General features: G+C 41.6%; 1 protein-coding gene across 1 annotated transcript in view; it reads left to right on the forward strand.

Annotated features, from left to right (window-relative positions):
* LOC146496689 (protein jagged-2-like) overlaps nt 1–26,146 on the forward strand; it is a 53,383-nt gene that overhangs the window by 19,525 nt on the left and 7,712 nt on the right. Inside the window, 21 exon segments of the mRNA XM_085144142.1 lie at nt 7,789–8,043; nt 9,322–9,382; nt 14,885–15,015; nt 16,037–16,156; nt 16,283–16,396; nt 16,520–16,633; nt 18,613–18,726; nt 19,987–20,033; nt 20,598–20,771; nt 20,871–21,021; nt 21,133–21,297; nt 21,573–21,686; nt 22,212–22,325; nt 22,416–22,529; nt 22,614–22,730; nt 22,946–22,973; nt 23,764–23,849; nt 24,441–24,554; nt 25,192–25,307; nt 25,414–25,470; nt 25,472–25,675. Of these exon segments, the coding sequence (XP_085000268.1) occupies nt 7,789–8,043; nt 9,322–9,382; nt 14,885–15,015; nt 16,037–16,156; nt 16,283–16,396; nt 16,520–16,633; nt 18,613–18,726; nt 19,987–20,033; nt 20,598–20,771; nt 20,871–21,021; nt 21,133–21,297; nt 21,573–21,686; nt 22,212–22,325; nt 22,416–22,529; nt 22,614–22,730; nt 22,946–22,973; nt 23,764–23,849; nt 24,441–24,554; nt 25,192–25,307; nt 25,414–25,470; nt 25,472–25,675 (2,510 nt within the window).

Below are 26,146 nucleotides of genomic sequence, written 5' to 3' on the forward strand. Positions count from 1 at the left end.
TGCTGGAGAATATACTCCGGTGTCCTGTTATATTTTAGATAGCAAGGAGCAGTTTATTAAACTTCACCGAAACAATCTGCAAATTTCATTAAAATTTAATAAACTATCATCTTGTCTTTATTTTTAGTTAGCACATACCTTAAACACTTAAAGCTGTAAGCTAATGATAGTTATATAAGAGCAGATGCTGCTAGTGCAATAAGCTGTACGTTTTACGTCCAATGGATTCATGATCTGATTAGTCGACTAATCGCAAAAATAATCGATGACTAGTCGATTATCAAAATAATCGTTTGTGGCAGCTCTAGAAGCTTCTAACCAGCCTGCCTGCCAGCACCAGATTTCTTTGGTATACAGCTGTATCCTGTTAACACACTTCTGGTCTCAGTTCTGTTTGGCTTTGTTTTCCAGCACCATAGTGAGGAAGGTTAATTGAAGGATGCAATCTACGTTAGGAGACAACGCTTCGTTAGCGTTGTTGGCTTTATTTTCCCCGAGTTGATTCAGGACCCGGTTCATTTAGCGCCAGGGTTCTCAAGGTGTGTCATGTGGGCCGATGACGGCTCTGGGGAGCTGCTGTACATTTCATCCATCCACAAGGGAGCTTTTCTTCTCATTTTTCAGCTTCTTGTTCTAGCTATAAAAACTTCTTAATATTCACAGCTGGTGTCAAGAAATAGAGAAAAAATGCAATAAAATGCTTATAAACCTTACAAAAAAATGGCTGTTCCTAACATAAACCACCATCACACAAACAGATGCATTAGAACAATTAAAGATGATGTGTCACTCTAAATTTGAAGTTCATTATTAAATCTTGAGAACTCTTGATTCAGTGGCTTTAGCTTCATTTTTGAAGACGCGGTGAGGAGAAAACTCCTTGAGTGAACCATTTAGCTGAAATTCAGTCCAATTTTATTTATATGAGATCAGGAGTGTAGCTGTAGGGAGGCCTGAGTAACACCACTCCTTTCCCTATTTTCTGGGTGTTGTCAGCCTTATGCCCGTATGCAGACTGTATTTTGTTAGCTACATACGTGATGTTTTTATGCCACAGGAACAGCTCCTTACTCAATACATTAACTTTGTGTTAACTCATGATGGAAGCATTTATAGGTTTTCCCATAGTTAAGCCAAGATTTTACAATGTTAACCAAACAAACAAACACTTAGTGATAGTGGGGAGGAAAAAAAGCTCAAGACGAATCAGGTCACACAGCCATCAGATGAGACACGAATAGACGTGCAGACAGTAATGACAGTAAACACTTAGCAGGTCGGTGAGCCAGTAAGTGCAGATCAGACATGAACGCAGAAAAGGAAGAAAGTGAGCAAACCTCGGGCCAGAGAAGATGTAAACTTAATGGGATGCAATACTCACATATGGATATGGATGCATAGCTTTAAAAGAGTGGAGGTGCTCGTCCATAATGTGAGGATCCCCAAACAGCTTTGGCTTTGTTTGCATCTAATTTTGAAGGTAAAATGACCTTTTCACATTAATAAATGAAGATGACTGCTATGATCAACCACACACGTACACACAAACTGTGTTACTCCACCCTTCTCGGGGTCACCCAGGTTGTTTATGCCTCTCCTCTATATTAAGTCTGTGAGAGCATTGCCTTGTTAAGCCATTAATTGCAGACCCCCACCCCCACATTTCGCTACCTCCTAATTAGCATCCTGACAGCTGTCTGGCTACCGCACGCCACTTTGTTATCACTGTGACAGGCTGCTATGGCTCAGCGTGGACCGTGATTCGAGTACTTTTTAGCTTACTAGATGTGATGGTGCAGCGGCAGGAGGGGGGTGCTTTACTTATCCCGGGAGGGGAGGCGTGTATTCTAAGGTAGTGACAGGCAGGCAGGAGGTGCTGATGTGTCGACCGCCGTGTCTTGTCTTGCAGAGTTGGTCTGAGTCTCATTGCATGATCACAGGTTTCAGTCCTGAATCTGTCAGTTAGTCTGTCAGCAGTCGAGGGTCCTGTCAAGAGACAAAGCTTACAGTTTTGGGCTTAATTATAGGTCAAACTGGACAAACTAAAAATAGATATTTAATGATATAATGAGAAGCCACCACAAGTGTCTTTCTAAAGCTGTTTGGGGATTAAGTGTTGACTTCTCGGTGTATCTGCCTACTTTCGTTTGTCTTTTCTTCCTCCGTTTTGGGATTTCCTACATTTTCGCGACGCACGTCAGAGAGCAGGCCCGAACCTGCAGCATCCTGCTGTGTGTGTGTGTGCGAGTGGAGCAGGTGGAGGTGGAGCAAACATTAGTGATAGTGTAGCATAATTATAGAGAAGGAGAAAGTTCTCATGTGCCCAGGCGTGCACAAGAATAGGAATCTACGTAGGGATGTCCCAATCAAGTTGAGCTTTGCCCAGGGGCCCAGAAAGCATATATCTTGGGTTGGAAGATATATGCTTTGAATATCTTCCAACCCAAACCCTGTACTGTATTTTTTTTTTCATGTGTAAAGCAGTTGCATCGTCCTTGGAGTATGGTTAGGGATCTGCTGGGGTGGTGAAATCTGAGCATGATTTAGGCTGTCCCTCTTCATTTCCAGCCTCAACAAACTGCTAAGTTTAAGTACAGGGACTGAGGTCGCCCTTCCAATGAGTGGACAACCTCCTGAGCCACAGGCAGCCCTAGTCATGCGGGTTGGCCAGAGAGGTGGCCAGACTTCAGTCTGTAGTGGCCATTGTGTAATAAACAGTGGTTTGATTAATTAATCTACTGGTTCTTTTTCAGATTTGGTCTGTGGAATTTTTGTAAATGGTCTAAAATCTTACAAAAGCTTTTATCATTATACATTTTTTTATTACTTTTATTTTACAGTTTATTAAACAGCAAGCATAGTCAATTACTTTATTATTTTCTGCTATTTATATCATTATGAATTGATTATTTTTAGACTGATGATCAGAAAAAAAAATCCAAATTCAAACCACAAACCCTGGTTGCTTTCGTACAGAGTCTTCGATGATAAGTCCGCTGTCATGACTCACCGTCATGGGATAATTAACATGGCTTACCTTTGTTTAATTCAGAGTAATTAGAGAAGCATTGCTCTTTTCCCAAAATATCTAACACTTTATCAGCAGCTCAGCACTTAAACAGCAACATTAAAGTGTGACGTGTCTCGATTAGGGCTGCCACAAACGATTATTTTGATAGTCGACTAGTCACAGATTATTTTTGCAATTAGTCGACTACTCAGATTATGCATCCATTGGACGTAAAACATACAGCTTATTGCACCAGCAGCATCTGCTCTTATATAACTATCATTAGCTTACAGCTTTAAGTGTTTAAGGTATGTGCTAACTAAAAATAAAGACAAGATGATAGTTTATTAAATTTTATTGAAATTAGCAGATTGTCTCGGTGGAGTTTAATAAACTCCTTGCTATCTAAAATATAACAGGACACCGGAGTATATTCTCGAGCATCTCACACTTCTGATAATCAGTTGTCTGCTTGACGTTTATTCAACTGTGTAAAAACTATAACTTTAACCTCAGCCAAACCGATTTACTCAGGAACAAATAAAATACTGAAAAAAAGCCAAACAATAACATTTTTAAGTTATCTAAGTGACTTATATATCATGTTTAACCTGAGTAGTGAAAGACAGCAGTGGGTTTGAAAACGATTTGCCGGGAGTCCAGTGTTCTCACGGCTCTAGTGAGCTTTGCCCCCGGCTAGCTATCGAGCTAGTGGGTAACAGACGTCTCCGAAAACGTCAGAGTGCTTTTGAAAATATGTGGTGTCTTGATAAACTGAGCAGATATTTGAGGTTTACACAGCTACATTCTCGCCTGAAAATATGCTAAACGTTTATTTTGTGACCCAGAAAGAATAATAAGAGTAATATTAAAACTAACTAGCGGCCGCCATTGTTGGAAACTGAGCTGGGCTGCGCTATGAATTCTTGGACACAGTTTCTTCTTCTTCGGGGTTTAACGGCAGCTGGCATCCTTGTACATGTAGTGCTGCCATCTTCTGTTTCAGTCCGTTATTACACTCTTAAATCCTACTACTTATTCCTGCGTCTTTTGTGATCTTACAAAGCTTCAAACAATGCATCAACTATTAAATTAGTCATTGACAATTTTAATAGTCGACTAATCGTGACTAGTCGACTAATCGTGACTAGTCGACTAATCGTGACTAGTCGACTAATCGTGGCAGCCCTAGTCTCGATGTGTCGATTTTTCCTCTGAACTTCTGGTAAATATTCTGAGAGCATACGAGGGGAGTTTCCTCACTTGCGTTTCAGTGTATGCATGAACAGGCCTGGGCTGCAGGTTGCAGAGGCCTCAGGAAAAAGAAGGCCTCGCAAAGGTTGTTTATGTTTCAGGAAGCCCCCCCGCCTGTTTCAGAGCAAAACAGAAAAGCCTTGGGAAAAGAGGGCTGAGATGTTATTGAGCATCAGAGCTGGTGCATTGTTGGTGTATTGGGGAAGAATTATGAATTATGCATGTCAGACTGATTGGATGGTAGTATGAATGATGCTAAAACACTGGTAGCATTCTGTAGAGATAAGCTCAGCTTTGGTCCTAAAAGTATTAAAAATACATCAGCCAGCTGCACGTCTGGAATGGAGATGACGGTGGTTTTTTGAGGTTCCCCTTTAAATCTCGAATGTAATGGAAACCTGCAGAGGCCTGATTTCAACTTTCAAAAATGGATGATTTGCATCTTCACTGATGGGAAATATCAGTGAGTCTTTTGCTGAGTTGTGCCAAACTATTAACTGTCATCGAATAATTTATGATAAAGTTTTGGCAATCAAAGAAAGGAGTTGATTTAGTGCATTTTTTGCCCTTTTATTTGTCATTTAACTCAGATCTGTCTGTAGTGCCAAGCAGGTCACAACAAATCCTCAGATGAGAGGACTGCTCCATTAATATTTATGGGAAAAAAACAGGTTTATTACAGTTGCCTTAAGAAGGTAGGGAGATGACAAATGGCTGTAAACGTTAGGTGGTACACCTGGAGGAAGATGGTTCACAAAGCAAAGTAACTCCTTGCCAACCAGTTAGCTCATGGTTTCACTGGAGAATGTAAGAGTCACGTCACTCTGCCGGCATTCATTCTCGGTGTTCTGTTTGTTGGTGTCTTTAAACAAGAAAGAAAAGTTGGGACCGATGTTGCAGAACTTTTCTGATTCTGATTTTTGTTATCAGCTCAGCTGTAGTCACAACCCCGTGTCTTATTCAGACAATTGGTTTGGAGAAATTGTGAGGAAACAGGTGTAGATTTTGCAGACTCAAACAAAAAACTTCTGCAAAATGCTAGATGTCAGGTAGAGAAAGAGGTCAAAGTTCAAAGACCCCCAGCCCCTCTTAAAGCTCTCCTGTCCCATGAACTGTGTCGCACATTGCCTGACAACTGAAACTGTTGGACAAAGCCATCACTCTACATTTTTAAAATGAATTCCTCTCTTTGAAAGCAAAGACAATCGTGCTGCTCTTGACATGATCAGCTGCTCGGATCTGAAGCCCCTCGTTGTTTATATAAGCTGGTTTTTAAATGGCCTTCCCTCGCCTGCTCTCCCTAGTAACAACGGCCCCTCTTAGTGTGTCTCCTCTACTACAGAGGGAGCTCATGATTGGTCTATATTTTTATATCTAATTGCTGGAGATGAACAGCAGTGAGTGAGTGCCTGGGTGTTTCAGGTGGTGGGTGTGGGACTGAAATCTGTGGCAGTGTGTTAACTCACAGTGAGCCTCAGTAAATCAGGACAGTGTGAAAATGGATTCTAGGTCTTTTAGCTTTTCAGTCATTTTTCTACACTGTCTAACTTAGGAAGTTGTGCTATTGTAGGGTAAATGTTGTTCACAAATATATTTAAGGTATTATATTACCATAACTATTGACCATAAATATTTTTAAAAAGTTATTTTATAAAGATAACTTCACAGTCTTATTCTTCTGCCATGACTAAAGGGGTGTGAAAAGTGGCTAAATCTAGTAAAGTAAAGGTGGACATGCCTTCCTGCTGTAATCTAAAGTCAGTATGGGAATGCTTTAAATGTGCATTACTTTTAAAGGCCAGCAGGGGGTGTCACCTTTGCTGCCTCTGATTGTAAGTTAAAACTATGAGAAAATTACCCCACTGCTCACTCGATGTGTGACCTGAGTAAACACTCCCCTGATGAGTTTATGGTCTCAGTCTTTAGTCTCGGAGCTTATTTATTGCAACACACTGTTCCTTTTTGTAAATAATGTCACATATAGGCTAAAATAGACAGGGTGGGACTAACCCTGCGACTGACATTTCATGTGACTATGGCCAGTCTCCTGGGTTTCTTAGCTCAGATCTACCCATGACTCATTACAACTTGAACTGAGCGTGAGTTTAAAGAGTGTCTGACACTTGAGCTGAGACAGCTTAGATGACTATATAGATCTCGAAACATGTATAAAAAAAGCCGACCGCATCCCTATTCCAAAAAGGAAAACTCAATGCTTACTTACTGAATGAAAATCTGAATCAAACGTTAAGGTGTAGTCCTATCTCTGGGGCTTTTTGTTTTTTTGCATAGATAATTTGCATTTTGGAAGGAAAAGTTTTGCTAAACTAAAGGCAACCCAAGTTATAATGGAAACATATCATTAATAGCATTGTCAGCATTTAGCTTATGACCCAGGAGAGAAAAACGAGTCTTTCAGTCCATCTCCACCTTGTCACCCTCTAAAAACAAGAGAATGCAGAGAAGTCTGCTGGGTCGTGGTGCTTCTGTTCCTTGAGAACGAGCTAAAGGGCCTTTCCTATGTCGCCCTTCCTTGCCTGTTCCCCGTCTCTTATTATTTCCGGCCTGGCTCCGATGAAGTCGAGCTGGATATCCTGAAAGTGGGTGGCAGGAGAGGAGGGGGCCTGAAAAGCATTTCACCAAGCAGGAAAACTGAAAAAGCATTTCGGTTATCAAGCCCTCGCAGACCTCGCTTGTGCTTGCTTAATTTTCCGATTCTTTCACTCTTTTTCCTCAACTTTTATTTTTTCTTTTACCACATTCTTGATAGAACAGAGTGAAGCTTGACCAGAGGTTACACCTTCTCTCTGATGTGTATTAGCGACAGGCAATCTTGAAAGCCTTTTGGATTGTCTCATCAAAACAGCAAGTTCAGTACGGTTAAATCTCATAACTGGCATCAGCACTGTTCTACGCAGTGCCACTCAGAAGTTTTGTTTTTCAGACTTTGCATTCTAAATGACCCCAAACATCAGATCTTTTGAGCATTTCTGTGTTTTTTGTTCTTTTTCTGTATACGTGAAAATGAATCACTACTTCAACTTTTCCTAGACTGGGAAAGGAAGTCTGTCCACGTATACCATGTGAGGCAAAATTTGAACTGCATCACCAGTTGACAGGCTTTGGATTTTTTCACAGTACAAGTTGTGACTGTAACAAAGATAATCTGTCAGGAATTAGTGCACATTTTAACATACAAACAGCACTAATGACGCCACTTGATTTTAGTCAGTTTAGCGACAGGAAAGTTAGTCACGGAGTACCACAGGGCTCTGCACTGGGGCCTCAAGAATTCATCATTCAGTATTGTGAATCTTCCATTGCTTTGCAGTTGGCAACCAGCTATATTGACCTAAAAAGCTGGGAGAGATAACCCTGTGAAAATCGACTGACGTTGTTTCCATGAGCTGCAGGGTTTTTTTTAGTTAAAAGGAAAAATCGTCCACTGAGTAAATAACAAGCATAATTTGTCATAGCATTTTTTTAACATCTGTTTCTGTGTCATCTGTTTTTGCTTTGTCCAGATGATGAGCTACTGATAGTGCGCAGCATCCACAGAGGAATGATTAACCCTGGAGAGGAGAAACAAGTGGTGGAATATAAAACTTTGATTGCTAGTATTGGCTACACCATCCGTGTGCGCTGTGATGAAAACTACTATGGCACCAAATGCAATAAAGTATGCCGTCCACGCAATGACTACTTCGGCCATTATGTGTGCGACCAAACTGGAAACCAAGAATGTATGGAGGGCTGGACAGGGCCTGACTGCAACAAAGGTAGGAAAAAATATATCAGTCAAAGTGCAAACAGCAACACAATCTACCATGTAATAATGTTAATAAGAGAATAAAAATAATTAATCCTTAACTAATAATTAAGTAAATAATGCAATCTAAACCTTAAATCTTCAGTGTCATAACCAGTTAATAATGTATCTATTTCTCACTATTTCATAGTGAAATTGCAGCACTTTTTATGGGGGAGTACTGGTAAATGTGCAATGAATCAAAATGAATCAAAACTGTCATTCAGAAGCTCTCATTGATTGATTGATTGGTAATTTATTTCAACATGTGAACAATATACAAGTACATTTAGAAAAGAAAATAAGAAAGAAAAAAAATACAAATTACATACAAAAAAAATTATTAATTTACATGTTGAAAGGGAGTGGCAAGAAGTAAACACTTATTTAATCCCACCCCTTTGCCATAAATTATCAGTTAATATTTAGTCAGCTTACTGATATAATTTGTAATAAAAACAGTGAACAGATTTCTGATATACTATATACTATAATATCTTTTTTTTTTTTTTTAAATAGAGACATTCCCTTAATTTAAATATTTTCCTTTTCTTTATAGTTCGAGAAGATCATATCTTTATAACTCTTTTTGAACAGTTTTATGTTTGGACATTGCTTTAATTCCATATTCAGACTGTTCCATAGTTTCACTCCATGAACAGAATCACAAAAGCCTTTTCTTGTAGTATGTACCTTCATTGTTTTGAAGTTACAAAAACCCCTTAAATTATAACTTCCTTCTTTCAAAAAAATTCTCATTGGCATCCTTTTCCACTTTTCTTGTTGGTTATTTTGTTTTTTTGTTTTTAAATGGTTTTTTTTTAATTACTTACCACTTTTGGAAAGCCAAAAGCAGCCAGATTCAAATAAACACTCCTCATCCAAGCTTACTGTGATCACGTGGATCCTCAGTTTTTCCTTCCTTATTGCCCTTTTTGGATGAAATTCAGAAGTTCACGGAAATTCGTGTCAAATGTCACTTCGCAAGAATGTGAAGAATGTCTGGAAATTCCTACCATTGCTGAAGGCACCTTCAACTCTCTTGACAGTTCATCCATCTATTGTCACAACAGCAAAGTTTCTCTGCATTTTCACGAGCAAGGAGGGCTAGGGAAGGACATTTTAATGACTGAAAGCTCAAAAGAATTCAAATGCTTTATGTTAGCTTTATTATGCTTTTAAATACAAGAGTTTTTCACAATTTTTGGACAAATCCATACATGTCGTTTTCTCTTTTCCTTCTCAAAAGCCATCTGCAAACAAGGCTGCAGCCCCATCCACGGGATTTGTAATGTGCCAGGAGAATGCAAGTAAGTCACCTCTAGTTTTTTTTTATGCACCTCTTTGTTTCTCTTACAGCATTGTTGTCAAGTGATGGAAAATATGTTCTTGTTTGGATGGAAACCCCATCACCATCACCTCCACCTCCAACACATAGGGACTTAATGAGAATAACAGTCCTGACACAACAGAGTGGTGAGTGGGTGAGGGGGTTGTTAATAAGCAGCCTAACCCCGCATCACTCTTAACTCCCCCATCCCAGTCTGATGCATTGCCCCCCGTTCCTCCACCTCCATCCCTCAGCTCCACTCTGATCCAGAAGCTATTGTTCTGCTTCCTGTTCTAAAGCTGGCCTGCTCTTGCCCGCACACAGAAAGAGAGAAAGCAGCCTGGGGTTTTTTTGTTTTTTCTTCCATGTTTCCTTCCTCATCCTTCTCCAGCAACAGAGAGGCACCGTACCTCATGCAGTCCCTTCCCTCCACCACCCTCTTCCAGTGTCTGGAGCCCACATCACCTCTTCCTATCCTGGATCTTGTTATGGCTGGCACTCTTATGTTAGGAAGTGTGGATTCCACGCACAAAGCTACAGACAGCAAGCAGGGATAAAGACAGAGGGCATTGAGGGCAGTGTCACTGGTTGCTAATGGTAACTCAAATTATAGGTCAATACATAGTCTGTGAGTACCTCGAATATAAATATATAATAAGGTAATGAAGTCAATTTATACAAACAACTCAAAGTACATGAAATAAGAAATACCAATTACTTAAATGACATTTTACGTGTCAAAACCAAGAGAACTTACCTCACTACAAATAACCTTCATTATGCTTTGGTTGACACAGGCTAAGAGACATGTCATCGACCCCCTGACAATCTTGAGTCACTAGGAGAAAAAAATGTATTCTCTGAGTGGTTCTTGTGGGCAGATTGCTGGTCACTAATAGACGCAGTCACACGTCAGTTTCTTGAAAGATGTCAATTTGTCTGCATACCTCATAAAAAAAGGAAGTGAACAATGATCATCTTCAAAGTAAAAGATTTGGCTGACCACAAGTTAAAAAAGTTGTGGGTTGAATTCTTACCTTGAGGAGACCATTTTTCATGTACGGTTTACGTGACAACCTGCTACTGACCAAACCAATCACAAGGAGGTTGTATATATATATATATATATTTGTGACCAATTTCATGTTCTCCAACTACCAACAACTCTCAGAAAACATTTTTAAACCAGTTGAAGAACACACTGTTGTCTAGCGATTGGCAGCTAGTGATTGGCTGTACTTTACCTGAGTAATTCAGCCTTGATAATTCATTGGATGAACGTTCTATGAGATACCAAATACAACAAATCAGAGATGCTACTGCTCCAAAAAAATTGTATTTCATGGCTCCCGTGTGTTCGTGAAAAGTATTAGACCAGTACTTCTAGACTGGCTACAGTGTTGTTGCTTAAAGCAACAAGCATTTAAAAAAGGCTGATGAAGCGTTTACAGTTACGTGAAGAGCAGAGATGGCAGCAGAGAGATATTTAGATTTGATTACATTTGGAACTGAACTGTACATTTAGACAGAGTGGAACACAAGCTTTAAAAAGCCAAACTACACACACACACACAAACACACACACACACATAGTGCCAAGTATTTGGAAACATCAGAAGAGCAGCGTTGACAGAAGGGAGGGAGGGAGGTTAGGGTTTTACACTGTGGCAGGTTTGATTAGGTTTGACGAGGCTGACATTTCTCATTGAAAATGGCCAGAGGACTGCAAGAGAAAGCAACACCCTGGAATGTGCCTCAACATGTGATTTGGAGCTTCGTCGCCATCAGGAGCGCACATACGCGCAGCGCTGAGAAAGACAAGAAGCAAAAGAGAAAGAGAGAGTCGGGGGATAGTTCACATTTATACGAACACATAACAAAAGTGTAAGCCTAACTGTGTGAGAATAAAACGAAAACAGACACACCTGACAATAAACGTGACACTCTTGAGCACAGAAAAACTGATGTGAAATAAATTATGAAATGAATTGCATTAGAAGGATTTATTTGTATTATATATCAATGTTAAGGTTGAAATGCTGAGCTATGTCACAATTTATTCGGAAGAGAAACAAACAGTCTCTTGTCTATCACACCAACTTCGTACTTTAGCCTTAATCGATCTTTAATTTAAGTTAATCCACCTTCTAAAACAAGGTATTTTAGCTAACTATGCCTTCTCTTTAAGCCAACCTTCTTACTGGATAATAGCAGGTGAGTGGGGCTCCTGTGAGACTAACCTACTAAGGGTATCCCCTGTCTTTGACATCATACAGGTCCAAGAGAAAAAAAAACTGTATAAAACCTCACATTTAGAGCAGTCTGAAGTCTTCTCATGACCTTTTGGTTCATGGGGATCACTTGCGTATACACTGCCTTCATTACTTGAGGTAAAACATCATTAGCCCCCTTTCAATGGAGTCAGTGGAAAAGTGTTAAATGGATCCAGCCACTTCCACTTTATTTTGATGCAATGAAAATTGTGGATGATACAAGCCCTTTAATTAAAAATCTAATTTCACCGTTTACAAAACACGTAAATCTAATAACGTACACGGAGGATCCATTTATTCAGAAGACAGCCACCTAAGCCGCAAATATGTGCCTGTCAAACGTTACGGTGTGGCTCAGCCTGTGGTGTCAGGTGCAAATTGATTGAAAGCTCCATAAAAATCACACGTAATGCGATCTCGCAAAGCAAACGGGCTTGTATTAATATGATTCAAATAGAAAACCGTGTCAGGGCGAACGCATACCGAACAAGTTAGAGCGAATGTGATGTCAGAAGAAGTATTAAACCCCGATTCTTTTGTCCCCATGATAGAACAGAGAAAACCCGACTCATAGTGGTTAAAACATTTTATATTTCTGAGAGGAGAAAAAAAACAGAAGAAGAAGAAGAAGTAGTTGCTGGGTTAATGTCTGGGAAATTTTGAGGGAAGAGAAAAGAGAAAGAAACTGGGGAAAAAAAGCATCTCAGCCTGGCAGAAGGAAACTAAAAATGTGTGTTTGGTATCTTGTTTCTTACACACAGCGCATTCACAACCTACGCTCCCTCATGTGACACTACTAAACATGTAGCTAGGCAACAGCAGGCTAAGTCCGTCTGCTGGATTTGGGCGCGAGACTTGCCTGTAAATAATTCAGCGGTCCCACACACAGACACTCGCACACACACAGCCCCCTCTACCTCGGCCCACCGTCCCGTCTTCAGGGTGTGGTTTGTCTGAGGGGCAGCGGCGGGGCGTGGGGTTTTGTGGTAAAGGAGGGATATTTTAGGCCCTGGCTTGGCCCCCACGGCCCCCTCCATTGATGGGACAGCAGCAGCCCAGTGACGGTGCTTGTGGGTAATGCCACCCTTGGCCTGTGGCTGCCCGAAACCATTTCCCTGCTCTCCCACACTGCAGCCAGACAGGCTGTCCGCTCTGCCACCGCTGACAGTGTGCAGGGCACTACTGCCAACCGCAGAGCCGGACAACACTGCATACAGTAGTAAACAATACACAGCACTGTCTCCCAGACACGCAAACACACACATATGCATAAGTGAATTGCAAATACAGAGCGAGATCAGATGAACATTGCAGTCATGCATACAGTTAAAAACATTTCAACTTGCAAGTTGTGCATGAGACCAAACTGTCTGTGCATGTTTTGATGTAATCAGAACTTGGTCACTGCTCCATTTCTTTCTTTGTTTTAAGTGTGACTCTGTTTGCCTGATACCCCACACAGGAATTTCAAGGTCACCAGCTACAGAAAATATGTTGTTAGCATTTTGCATGAATTGAGTTTAAAGACCGTTAGAGCAAAATTTGAAATTAGCTACCATAATAAATTTGATCCTTGGTCAAATAGGCTTTATTCTTTTGGTTTCTGATAGTTTTCCTGGACGCCAGGGCCCAGTCACATTTTTCTTTTTTGAGTGCTGTCCCGTCTGTCATTGTCCCAGAGTACTACAGCACATCACAGCAGGCTACATTTCGCTGCCTTTTGGTCTTTTGGTCGGCTTCCATTTTGAAGTGTTCGTGAGAGTCGAAGGAGAGGAGGGCTTGTTGGGTGGGGAGGTGGGTTTTGGGTGGCCCCAAAATAGCCCCAACGGAGAAATGACAGGACAGGTGGGGCAAGGTTACCGCTGGCCTTGGAATAACAGAGCGCTGCCATATACCAACAGATTAGCTAACCCTGTGCCGGCCTCTGCTTCGAGACGACTAAGCCTCGTTCCACAAAAAAAACAAAAAAACACCAGTTCCAAGTTTGCCCTCAAGCCACGCTCACGGCACAGGAAGAGGGCAGAGAGCAGACACGGCGTGCATGACGTCTGTGTGAAGAAATGCACAAAACAAACAAAATGACCTCTTAGAAGGTCATTTTTCTCTTTTATCGACAGTATTTTGTAGATTACAGTATTGCCTCTGATGATATAAGTAGTATTATACACCAACGAAGGCTTTAACTCTAATAAAAGTGCAGGTTTTTTTGCTAATACGTAATACTTGGGAGTTTTGGACAAATATGTTGGCAAAATGAACAATTTGAAGACTTCTGATGAGACATTATTTCGCGTGACTTTTGGACTTTTATATTAGCAGTGAAGTCACATTTCATATATAAGTGCTGCAGCAGTCAGACATAAGCTAGTTTTAAATAATTGACCTGAAACTTTGTAGGAAATGTGAATGAATGTGCACAAGAAAGTAAGCATGACGGGATATTTGCAGACCCACACCCACAACACACTCAGGAATGTCCCCTGGCCCTGCATGTTCTAAGATTAGGAGTGGCAGCAAACATGTCACTCACCTCGATGAAGATGCTTTGTCCTGCTGTGGCGTTCAGCTGCAGTGTCACAGTGGTAACGTGTGGCTGAGTCAAGTACAGTGATGTTTGCACTTGCTGACCCTTCATGTATGCAGAATTCTTCCCTCTCTGAACTCCATAATTTGCCCTTTTTTTGGCACCCGGCAGCATCCCTCGTGTTCACCAGCCACGTCCCACTGGCACGATGGCATGACATCAAGTGCTCCTCTGTGTTTCCCGACATCGCAGAAGTATTAAATGACTTTATTGTTATCAATACGTAACTATCACTCTTTCTCAAGGCTAAATCCTCCCACCCCCCACCCTTTCCCCTCGCATTTTTAAGCGTGTCTGTGTGCCTGATGCTCCCTCGAGCTGGTTGTGCTATTAAGAACACATTCTTTTTGTGCGTGTGAAATAAGAGGCACTTATTTTGCTAATAAATACACTCACCCACTGTTCTCCCTCTTCTCTGTGTGCTTTTTATTTATTAGTAATGGCACAAGTATTTCAGTCCTCAGGAGCTTAACTGTCTGTACCCAGTTCTCGGGTTTATATTGCTCCTGATTGAGGAAAAGAAAGAAGCAAGGAGGCAAAAACAGCCGCCCAGGTGTGCTGTCTGTATCAACAGCAAAAGTATTTGGTAATAAAAATAAGGACATTTCTCTTCTCTGCGTTGCAGGTGTAACTACGGCTGGCAGGGTCCGTTGTGTGAGGAGTGCTTGCCATACCCAGGCTGTGTTCATGGTACCTGCAAGCAGCCCTGGCAGTGCAACTGTGAGAAGAACTGGGGAGGTCTGCTATGTGATAAAGGTCAGAAGTTAAATATGTTTTCTAAGATCTAAGATATCCATCTTTAACATAGCCAGAATTTCCAAGACAAGCAATCCTTACGGTTATTTATTACAGACGCTAGCTCTGACGGGACCATGCTAGTCAACACGGGATTCTTATTCTGTGTGCACTAATTGACATGTGGCAGTATACCTCTGTTTTGTGGGGAGGGCGGCAGCATATAACCTGAATGGAATTAATTAAGTCAGAAACAACATGAATAGCGTGAAATGGAGGAGCTGGGTTGGAGGTGGGTTGACAAGTGGCTTGCAGAGGGAGCGACTGCTTAAATAGATGCTCGGGGCTTATTTAAGCTGTGATGTTAAAAATTAGTCAGTAACTTCTCTCACCTCAACCGGTCGCAGCAGATGTCCGCCCCTCCCTGAGCCTGGTTCTGCCGGAGGTTTCTTCCTGTTAAAAGGGAGTTTTTCCTTCCCACTGTCGCCAAAGTGCTTGCTCATAGGGGGTCATATGATTGTTGGGTTTTTCTCTGTATCTATGAAGCGCCTTGAGGCGACTTTTGTTGTGATTTGGCGCTATATAAATAAAATTGAATTGAATTGAATTGAAATAAAAAATGTCTTTGGGTTGTAGTGATCAAAGAAAATATAACTGTGACAACAATGTGAGCAGACATAATAGGTACCATTTCAGTTGTCCAACGTCTTGGAAATAAAGAAAACCTGTTGCTCCTGTAGGACTGTGATCCTTTGTTGTTGGATTCATCTTGGCCTCATGGTGAGACTAGTCAGGATGCAGAGTAGTGAGATAGAAATGGAATAAATTCATCATTTTGTAGGAAAAAAGTGATGGTGGCTGATGTGTTTTGGAAGTTAAAGAGCACAGAGATGCAGAATAATGACACCTCAAAGTATTTAATTATTATTTTTTGGTCAGGGAGGCTTTCGTACGTAACAATTTTGCTGCTAGTTTTCTATCAGATAGCTTCTCCCAGAAATATCACTTCACACACACACTTTACTGTTCTGTCTCTGTGCAGATCTGAACTACTGTGGGACCAACCGGCCCTGTAAGAATGGAGGAACGTGTATGAACACGGAACCAGACGAATACCACTGCGCCTGTCCGGATGGCTACTCTGGCAAGAACTGCGAAATCGGTCAGTGTCTAAATACAACGCACCAAAAGTTTAGGTTCAAAGACCTTTGCTTTGGGCCACAGTACATTTGGGACAAAGCTCCAAAGAAACATAAAAAGCTAATTAGACATTTGACTTTCTTTTTAGCGGAGCATGCCTGTGTGTCTAACCCTTGTGCCAACGGAGGGACGTGCCACGAAGTCCCTACGGGGTTTGAGTGTCACTGTCCTGCTGGCTGGACTGGGCCAACCTGTGCTAAAGGTGAGAGGTGCTAAACTGTCTAGGTATTTAGATAGGTAGATGGATGCATATAACTATAGTTTTCTGTACTACACTAAGTACTGTGGCTGTGATAGTAGCTTTAACATACGTCTTATATTTCAGACACTGATGAGTGTGCCTCCAGCCCCTGTGCTCAGGGCGGGACGTGCATCGACATGGAGAACGGCTTCGAATGCCTCTGTCCTCCACAGTGGACAGGCAAGACCTGCCAGATAGGTATGTCTGTCTGTCTCCATCTAATGAATGATGTGGTCTAAAGAAAGAGAATCATACACTCATTTGAGCAGCTCTTTTTTTTTTTTTTTTTTGACTGCTCAACATCATAAATTGATGTGTTTTTAAAATTAAATTAGGAGTCTTTCAGGTAGAAGCTTCATAATATTATATAATTTTAATTTTAAAATCCTAATTTGAAAAACCACTGCATGCTAGATGATATGTGGTGAAGCCAATGTGTGTGGCACCTATGGTGAATTCCATGCATCCACACTTGCGCGCAGAGTTACAGCATATCTAGTTGTTTGTTTATCCTGCCACATCGTTTAACCAGCAGTATAACTGCAAGAGGCCCACTAATTTCATGTCTGTCTGTGCATGCGCATGCCCAGCGGAGACGCTCTCCGAGCATCGTCTGCAATTTGAGTCAGGTGATTTGAGTAAAGCTAAAAATAACACCCCGCCTGGCAACTGCTAGCCTTGGGACCAAATCTACTCCACTGGGGGGTTATCTTTGGCTCCAGACTGGCCGTAACAGTGGAGTATATGCGCTACGGTGAGGCAACGCCCCAGCATAGCGGAGCCCTCACACCCTCCGGCTTCAGCCAGGAAACACTTTATAACCTGTAAACAACAACAGGGAGCAACCGAAATGCAGCGGCTTGTGTTACGAGTCCTGTTATTCTCAGAGTGCTTCCCCTTTCAGGGAGCAGGGTGGTACCTGTGGGAGAGGGAGATGAAGTGAACGGGCGCTTTAGATCGGGAGGAGGCTCGGGTTTTGGGAAGGGGTTTGGGGTGTTTAGTTTCAGCAGGCTAACAGGTGCCGCTTACCTCCTGGGAGTAGTATTAATGCACTGTGTGTTGGTTTATAGTGGGCAAGGCGGCACGGTGGGAGCGGCGAGCGCTGCCTCTGAAACTGACCACTTGGAATGCCGCAGGTTGGCCCTCAGGGAATGCAAAAGAGAGACATTAACCCCTAGGGGTGGGGATGAGGACAAAATGGCAGGAGTAGGGGGAGGCAATGGAAACCAGTGGAAAAGTAAACACCCATCCAGACATGAACTTTACGCTGTAAATGTGCTGGCAATTTCATGTTTGAAAACAACCCAGAGTGTTTGGGATCATTTAAAGTGGTCTGATTAAATATTACCTAGTACACATTACATTTATTTCAGTGTTCATTTATTTAAATAAATCAAGTGGCTTTATTGTGATTCCAACCGTGGTACAGTTCACAGTGAAACGAGACAACGTTCCTCCAAGACCATAGTGCTACATGGGACATATAACAGACAATCAACACAGGACTCCGTAAAGTGCAAGTGTGCAAAAATGGCAAAAACACAAAACAAAGACGGTGCAACACCAGACAGAACAGAACGATACAGACACAAGACAACAGATGACAACAATGACAGTGGGTTGTGCAAATGACTGCACACTGTGCAAAAAGTAACTTGATGTGTCATATATATATATATATATATATATATATATATATATATATATAATAAGTGCAGAAAGCTGTGAGCAATACAGGAATTAAATTAAACTTGTGCTGTGGTAGGGTGCTACTGAAGTGTTTCCAATAACCATCAAAGCACCAAAATTGGTTTTGGAGACAGCTCCAAACAGGTCTACAAACAGCATATGCCCAGTGCGGATGACAACCATAAATCAAGGTGTTGGAAAGAGTTACCATGAGTCAAGTATTGCAGGATAATTCGCAGCACTTTGAGTTACCGTGGAGCATTTTTTGTTCCTGAAGTCTGCGTTTAAAGCCCGTAAATGAAATGAAAAAAGAAAAAAAAACAGATTCAGATAAGTTGTCGCTAAAAGGGAAGTTTGCGAAAGACCTTCGATCTTTGGCCTTCATTTCAGTGGGCTGTGTGACAGGAGGCTGTGCTTGGTGACGGGCTTTCTGAGCAGGTTCTTGGCTTTAATTCATTTTCTCTGTGTCTCTCATCTCCATTTTTCAGATGTAAATGAGTGCGCGGGGAAGCCGTGCCTCAATGCTTACGCTTGCAAAAACTTGATTGGTGGATATCACTGTGCCTGCTTTCATGGATGGGTGGGCCAGAACTGTGACATCAGTTAGTATCAGTCCAGCAGATTATTAGTCTTTAGCCTCTTTCCAGCTACCTGTAGAAAACGGAGGTGAAACAGGGGCCTCTGTCCAGCCAGCTTCTTTTCCACTGTAGCAGTAAATCAGTGTTTGTTGATAGACGGTTTCTCATGAAAATCGACACCATGTAATTCCTATTTCAAAAATAATAACCAATTTTTCAGGAAAAATGGTCTTTCTAGATGCTTATTAGAAGCACTGACAGCATAGCAATATGCTATTAATATCTATCGATATCAAAATTGCTAGCAAAATTCTAGTAAATTCCAATGTAATAGGTAACATCTTTTTATATCTGAACATAGTATTTACTGCAGTTATTTCTTTTCCCGAAATAAAGAAAAAAATATCTGCACAAAAAGTCACATGGGGCCTTAAAAGCATGTGAGTTTTAACCTGTTTTTGCATATTTTTAGCAAAAAAAAAAAAAATGCCACCAAATTATTTTTTTTTCTTTGGCAAGTTGATTTAATTAATCATGTTTATTAAAGATATATTAAATAATAAATTTATCTTTGAGCTTTAATTTCGGAAACAGTCCAATCTCTAAGCTCAGTGGTAAATTTAAAAAATACTGGCAAAACAATCAAAACTTCACCTTAAAATAATACTTCTTCCAACAGTAGAAAGTACATGTTCATATTATGTGACCAAAACATTTTGACTAGAATTTCCTTATGCTTTGGTGACACAGGTGTGCTAGCAACAAAATGAGCTGCTGTCCAGTATAGTCCTTAATAATTCATATGTATATAGTATATTTTACATTGTACACATAAAAGTCAAGAAGAGTTTATCTTCTTAGAAAGCACAAAAAGAAAAACATCTACTGAGAAATCCAGAGATTTGCAGATGGCGGTGGAAGAGAAGCTTGGCTTTAGCTGTATTCTGTCTCTTATATACCTCCCTTATGGCTTTGTACCTGCTACACACTGGCTCACTCTTCTAAAACTACAATATTTTCCCAAACTATCAAACTTTTTTCTTAAATTGCCTAAACTCTTTAGGGTTAGCTTTTTTCCCTCTGCAAGTTAAATTCCGTTGCACATTCTCACAGCTCATCTGCACCTCTGAATCTGCAATTCTTCCAGGCATGGAAAACTTTGCTTTGGTTTCATCGACCACTTTCCTGTAGCAACTGCACGTTACAATACTGAACACTGTTCTGCCCATTTTGTCAAAGTCGGTTTCAGATCTGACGTTTTTCTTGTGATTGATTATTCAACAGACATGAACAGCTGTCACGGACAGTGTCAGAACGGAGGGACCTGCAAGGTGAGACTTAGTTCAAACATAATGAGGTCTTTATTGATTTTATTTATGATGTGATGACAGCAACGGAGAAGTAACATGCTTCTTGTCAATCATCCAAGTACCTGTCAAAACATAAAAGAATAAGCTTAAGGCTATTATGACTTTGAAAGGTTGTCAACCTTCAATGACTGAATGAGTTTTTGTGTTTTGTTACACAAATAAAAAACAAAACTTCAAATATGGACTTGGGTTTGGATTAGAAGCCTGTTTCAGATAAATCAAGGATTAAAGAAAATGTCATGTATGGCATTGATCAAGTTAGTCAAGTAAGCTGTGTCAGCCTCCTGGTTAGTTTTGCATGTATTAGCTAAAGAAGGTGTTGAGCTGTTTCTTAGTGAAAAACAGGTTTTTCCTTATAAACTGAAATCCGTCACTATTTGTGATGTGAAACTTACCCTTTCCAAATGTCACAGCAGTTGTCATGGTGAAAGTTTGAGCATATCTGGACAAAAGTGACAGTTTAATTATCCTCTATAAATAAAATGTGTCAGCAGACACTTTGATGACTTCTTACCTTTATACCAGGAGTTGGCCAGAGGCTACCAGTGTGTCTGCCAGCCAGGTTTTGGGGGTCGGCACTGCGAGGTTCCGAGGAACTGGTGCAGCAGCAGTCCATGTAAGAACGGCGGGCGCTGCCACACCCTGCTGCACGGCTTCATGTGTGAATGCCCACAGGGCTTCACTGGAACAACGTGTGAGGTAAGGACTAAATCCAACTTATATAATATGCAGAAGAAAGTTTGTTGTTTTTGCTGTAGTTTTGTTTCACAAATGCATTTTCTGTTTTTCTTCCTGAAGTTGCAGAACAACCCCTGTAGCCCAAACCCATGTCAGAACAAGGCTCAGTGCCACAGCCTGACCGGTGACTTCTACTGCAGCTGTCCGGATGACTATGAGGGCAAAACCTGTTCAGAGCTCAAGGACCACTGCAAGACCAACCAATGTGAAGGTAACCCAGCATCTTCACATTTTTAAAAAATGTACTCGTCAGAAAATTGTGACAAATAATTCCAAGGCGCTCCCCTTGCTGATCATCCGTTTTTCATTTCGTTACCCCAAGTGATTGATAGTTGCACTGTTGCCGTCACAACTAACGACACTAAAAAGAGGGTGTGGAACATCTCATCCAATGTGTGTGGACCGCGTGGCCGCTGCATCAGCCTGCCGGCCGGGAACTTCAGCTGCTCCTGTGATCCGGGATTCACTGGCACCTACTGCCATGAGAGTGAGTCATTGTTAGCTGACCCACCCACACACACACACACACACACACTGACTATATTTATCATCAGTTACCATCACTGGGAACCACATAATTCTTACGGTAATTCAAACTCTCACTTCAGCAATCATGACTTAGTTTGGTCTTCTTAGTTTGGTCTACAGCAGAAGGAAGAAAGAATCTCAATAAACAAAATGTAAAAGACAAAAATCAACAGTTTTGATCTTTGCTTGAAAAGTAACGGGGTATCAAAAGACCTCTTCTCTCTTTGCCTGCAGACATTAATGACTGTGCATCATCTCCGTGCAAGAACGGAGGCACTTGCATCGATGAGATCAACTCCTTTAAGTGTTTCTGCCCAGACGGCTGGGAGGGCAGCCTCTGTGATGTTGGTGAGTGCGTGTAGGTGTGTGGCAGAGGAGTGGATTTTTCTCAGTGTTGGTGTAGCTCAACAGTACAAGCTGTAAAGGAGAGCCTGGCTTAGTCATGCAGATTATGAGTCACAGCCATGGGAGACACAAGAGGAATGACGAGCAGTTTGAGGATCTCGCAGAGGACTAGAAGATTTGAGATAAATACAGGTGTAAAATGTAACAATCAAGCCAGCTGACAGACTCAAAATCTATTTTGTGGCTATGTGCTTACAGACAGTGCACGCATTTGCAGATGACAGTCTATATTATATTTGAAAGGAAATGAGTTAGGTTTAGACAGAAGTAATTTATTGGTGAAATAAACATTGACAGTTTTGAGTGCAAAATACTATAATCGCTGCTAAGACTATGCCTGGGACTAGAGAAGCTTGAGTTTTTGCTGAAGAGTTGAACCAAACTATTATCATACGTTATCCGATTACGTTAGGACGGTAATCAGTAGCTAAAACGAGTGCACTGAGTTGCTGTCTCACTCTTTTCCAGACGTAAACGAGTGCAGCAGGAACCCCTGTCAGAATGGAGGCCAATGTGTCGATCTGCTTAATGACTTCTACTGCAACTGTGTAGACAACTGGAAAGGAAAGACCTGCCACTCACGTAAGTTCAACATGCGAGCCAACTCATTAAATAAACACCTTGCATTGCGTCAAAAGCTTAAAATCTTTTCCCCATGCCATCTCGGTGTAGGCGAGAGCCAGTGCGACTCCACTACCTGCAGTAACGGGGGAACGTGTTATGACCACGGAGACTCCTTCCTGTGCAGCTGTCACTCAGGCTGGGGTGGCAGCACCTGCAACACGGGTGAGACACCAGCCTCACTTTTGTTTCACTGCAAAAACACAGAGTTACATTCATGATTTATAAAAAAATTATTTGTTTTTTTAGCCAAGAACAGCACCTGTGATTCAGGTCCTTGCGAAAATGGAGGGACATGTGTTGGAGGGGGAGACGCCTACACTTGTATATGCAAAGACGGCTGGGAAGGACCCACATGTTCACAGAGTATGCAAAGTTTTGGGTATTTCTTATATTCTCTTACTAACCAGGATACATGCAGATACTGTGTGTTTAAAAAAACGTATATCTATATACTGTTATAGCATCAGGATAAAATCAGTTACATATGCTTGTTATACATTTATACAACTCACTCATTCTCACCTATGGATTATGACAGGTTTCAAGTTTTAAAGTTAATTATGTCTTTCCTCTTGCAGATGTTGATGACTGCAATCCTCATCCCTGGTAAGATATGGAAATATTTTGCCCTCTAATGATTTTCAAAAATGTATTGGTGCCAGAATATATCAGTATCTAAGGAAATTTGTATGTGATGTGTTTTTGTTAATGAGTTTGAGGTTGTTGGCTGGTTGGTTACACAAAACAACACATTTTATAATTTTTTTGTTTTTTGCAATTTATTGAAAAAATGAGGAGTACACAAACTGTTGAGCTCTTGGGATTCTCTACATCAGAGAGGCTACCCTGGACAAAAGCCTTCCCTCCCCCTTGCCCTCCCCTTCAATGACTGACAGGTGGATTAGTGGTGGTTTTGGTTTTTTGGAGAAGGCGGTGGATGAGGAGGGGGACAAGTGCAGGAGAGTGTGAAGTGTCACCCCTCTGACCATTCACCGACCTCGACCTGGGAAACATTGTAAGGAGTGAAGGTGTTGAGGGGTGTTTGGGGGGCTCAGTATGTGGCCTGGGCAGATTTACATATGAAGCCTGGACATTGATCTGGGATCAGCTTCATCCTGCTGCGCCTCAGAGGCTCTGCAGACCCACAGAGCAGAGCGTGGGATAAATCAGGACTACTAAGCTACACATATCTACCCGTTCACCCATTTTCCACCTATGCGTACATTTTCTTACACCTTTTTGTGTGTGTGGGCGGGGTTATACGGGTCAAATTAGAATATTTACTTACCAAGTGCAAAAAAAATTCAGAGAGCTTTTGTTAACATCAAAAACTGAATATTTGTTTCTAGGTTAAATCCACTTTTGATTGACTTGTTTGGTTCTGTCTTCTTTGTAGCTACAACGGCGGCATCTGCGTGGATGGTGTGAACTGGTTTCGCTGCGAGTGCGCTCCAGGATTCGCTGGACCGGACTGCCGCATCAGTGAGTCCCTGGGAACTGGAAGGGGGGCATGAGGCTGGGGTCAGATGGGCGGGGGTTCAGGGGTGAAAGGCCGCAGCGAGGGAGCGTGAGCCGATTGTTTCAGGGCGACAGATTAGGAAGCCTTTCAGGAAGACCGTCTTAACCTCTCCCCTCTGCACCGAGCGAGGTCAGAGCTGAAGTTTGTCAGACAGGTCTGTGCGCTCTCCCGTGGCCCTTCTGGGAGAGAGCTCTTCAGAAAAAGCCCCCGCTGAACCAAAGCGTTATTCTTTTAAAGAGTTTAAAACCAAACCGGTACATCGGTCATTGAGACGTTTTTTTTTAAAAGAAACACTCAAAAGAGAAATGCAACACTGAAAGAAATCTCTGTACTTAAAAATATTTTTTAGTTCTTAATGTTTTTAGGTTGTAGTTTTCAACTTTCTGTGCGCTATAATCTGAAACGTTTTTTCTAACAATGCCTACAATGCTTGCTTTTTAAATAAAGCACTCACAGTTGTTACAGTGAGTCACCGGGACTTGTCTAGACTGGTTTATGATGGGCATTAGACGTTTAATAATGCTCTGCACGCTGCCTGCGGTTTTCTCTTTCAGACATTGATGAGTGTCAGTCGTCTCCTTGTGCTGAAGGTTCAACCTGCATGGACGAGATCAATGGCTACCGCTGTCTCTGTCCTCCAGGACATGCTGGACCTCGCTGCCATGACTGTAAGTGCAATAAATAGCTGTTTATAGAGGTTCATAAGATGACGATTAGACGTGAACCAGATTTTTGTCAACAATCAGATTTGAATCATTTTATTAAAGAAGACCTATTATGCTCATTTCCAATATTTCTTTGCTTGGACCTTTTATCAGAGTAGCTGTTTGTTCATTTTTCACAAACGTTTGTCTTTATTTAGCACCCTTTGTGTGCCCTTTGGGTCTGAAGCCTATACGTCGATCCCTTGGCCCTCTATTTAAGTTCCCTTTCTTCTGATTGGCTGTCCCCAGTAAACACAAGGTCTTAAAAGCAGGAGGGACCATATTTGCAATATCCTCTGTCTATGACATCAAGCAGAGCTAAAAATAGAAAAAGTATCTGAAATGGAGTGAGCAGGACTACATCGGCATACACTGACATCATTATTTTGAACTTCCACCATTTTTCATGTAAGCATTCACTACTCTGATAGTAGGTACTGTATATGACACAAGAAAAGGAGAGAGAATAATATGTCTACCTAGGGCAGCTCTGTGGCTTTCATGTGACTCCAGTGAACTCCAGCAGCATAAGGATTATAACTTACATTTAAGATTACATTTGACAACTTCAATTGTTGCTTTAATTCTTTCTTCTCTCCAGTCATCGGACTTGGGAAGCCATGCCGTCACACTGACCTACAGTTTCCTCACGGCAGCCGCTGGGAGGAGGAATGTAACACATGCCAGTGTGTCAACGGGAATGTTCACTGTTCCAAGGTTAGGAATACGAGAATGAATCGTAATTGCTAAAGCTAAGCTAGCTCGGTATTAGCTAACTGAGCGTTTGGTGTGGACCCTCTCTCTGAACGCTGAATTCCTCTAGGTGAGATGTGGCCGTAAGCTCTGCATCCTCCCGAAGGCTCTTCCGCCTCCCGAAGCAAACCTTCCGTCCTGCCCCTGGAGGTCACGAGTGTGTGGAGCACCAGTTCCTCACCTGCTTCTCGCCACCCTGTCATCAGTGGGGGGTGTGCTCAACGCCAGACCCCCCCACACCTCTGCACACCCAGTGCGAACCCAACAGCGGCTATCTGGATAACAACTGTGCTCACATCACACTCATCTTTAAAAAGGACAAAGTGCCACAGGTGAGTAAATCATACAGAAGTAGGAACTTGAATCGTTGTCTTCTGAATTTTTTTAAGCTTGGTCTGTGGGTCCAGCTACAAAAGCCTTTTATGTCTTATGCTTTAGTGGCACTGAATAAAAATCTGTGGTTTTACATTGCAGTCACGGTTCACATAAACGTGATTCTTAATGTATTCTCCAAACATTTCAAGACTTTATTAATATTAACACATGGCTTTTAATATAGAGGACACTTTTACAAAGGGACAGGTGCTGGATCAGCTCTGTACTGACCAAAAAACTTCGAGTCTTAGCAGGTGGAGGGGAAAAGTTTGAGCTCAGGCTGAAGCATTTGCCCAACCATCAAACACTATCTTTCAAGCCTGGTGATGTGCATGTCATAACAGAACACTGGAAATGATCGTCCTCCCGCCGGGAATTGTTGACATTTGATAATGGCAGGAATTATCAAATGCTAACAATACAGGATG

Source organism: Neolamprologus multifasciatus, chromosome 19, assembly GCF_963576455.1.
Source record: "Neolamprologus multifasciatus chromosome 19, fNeoMul1.2, whole genome shotgun sequence".
NCBI classification, from domain to species: domain Eukaryota; kingdom Metazoa; phylum Chordata; class Actinopteri; order Cichliformes; family Cichlidae; genus Neolamprologus; species Neolamprologus multifasciatus.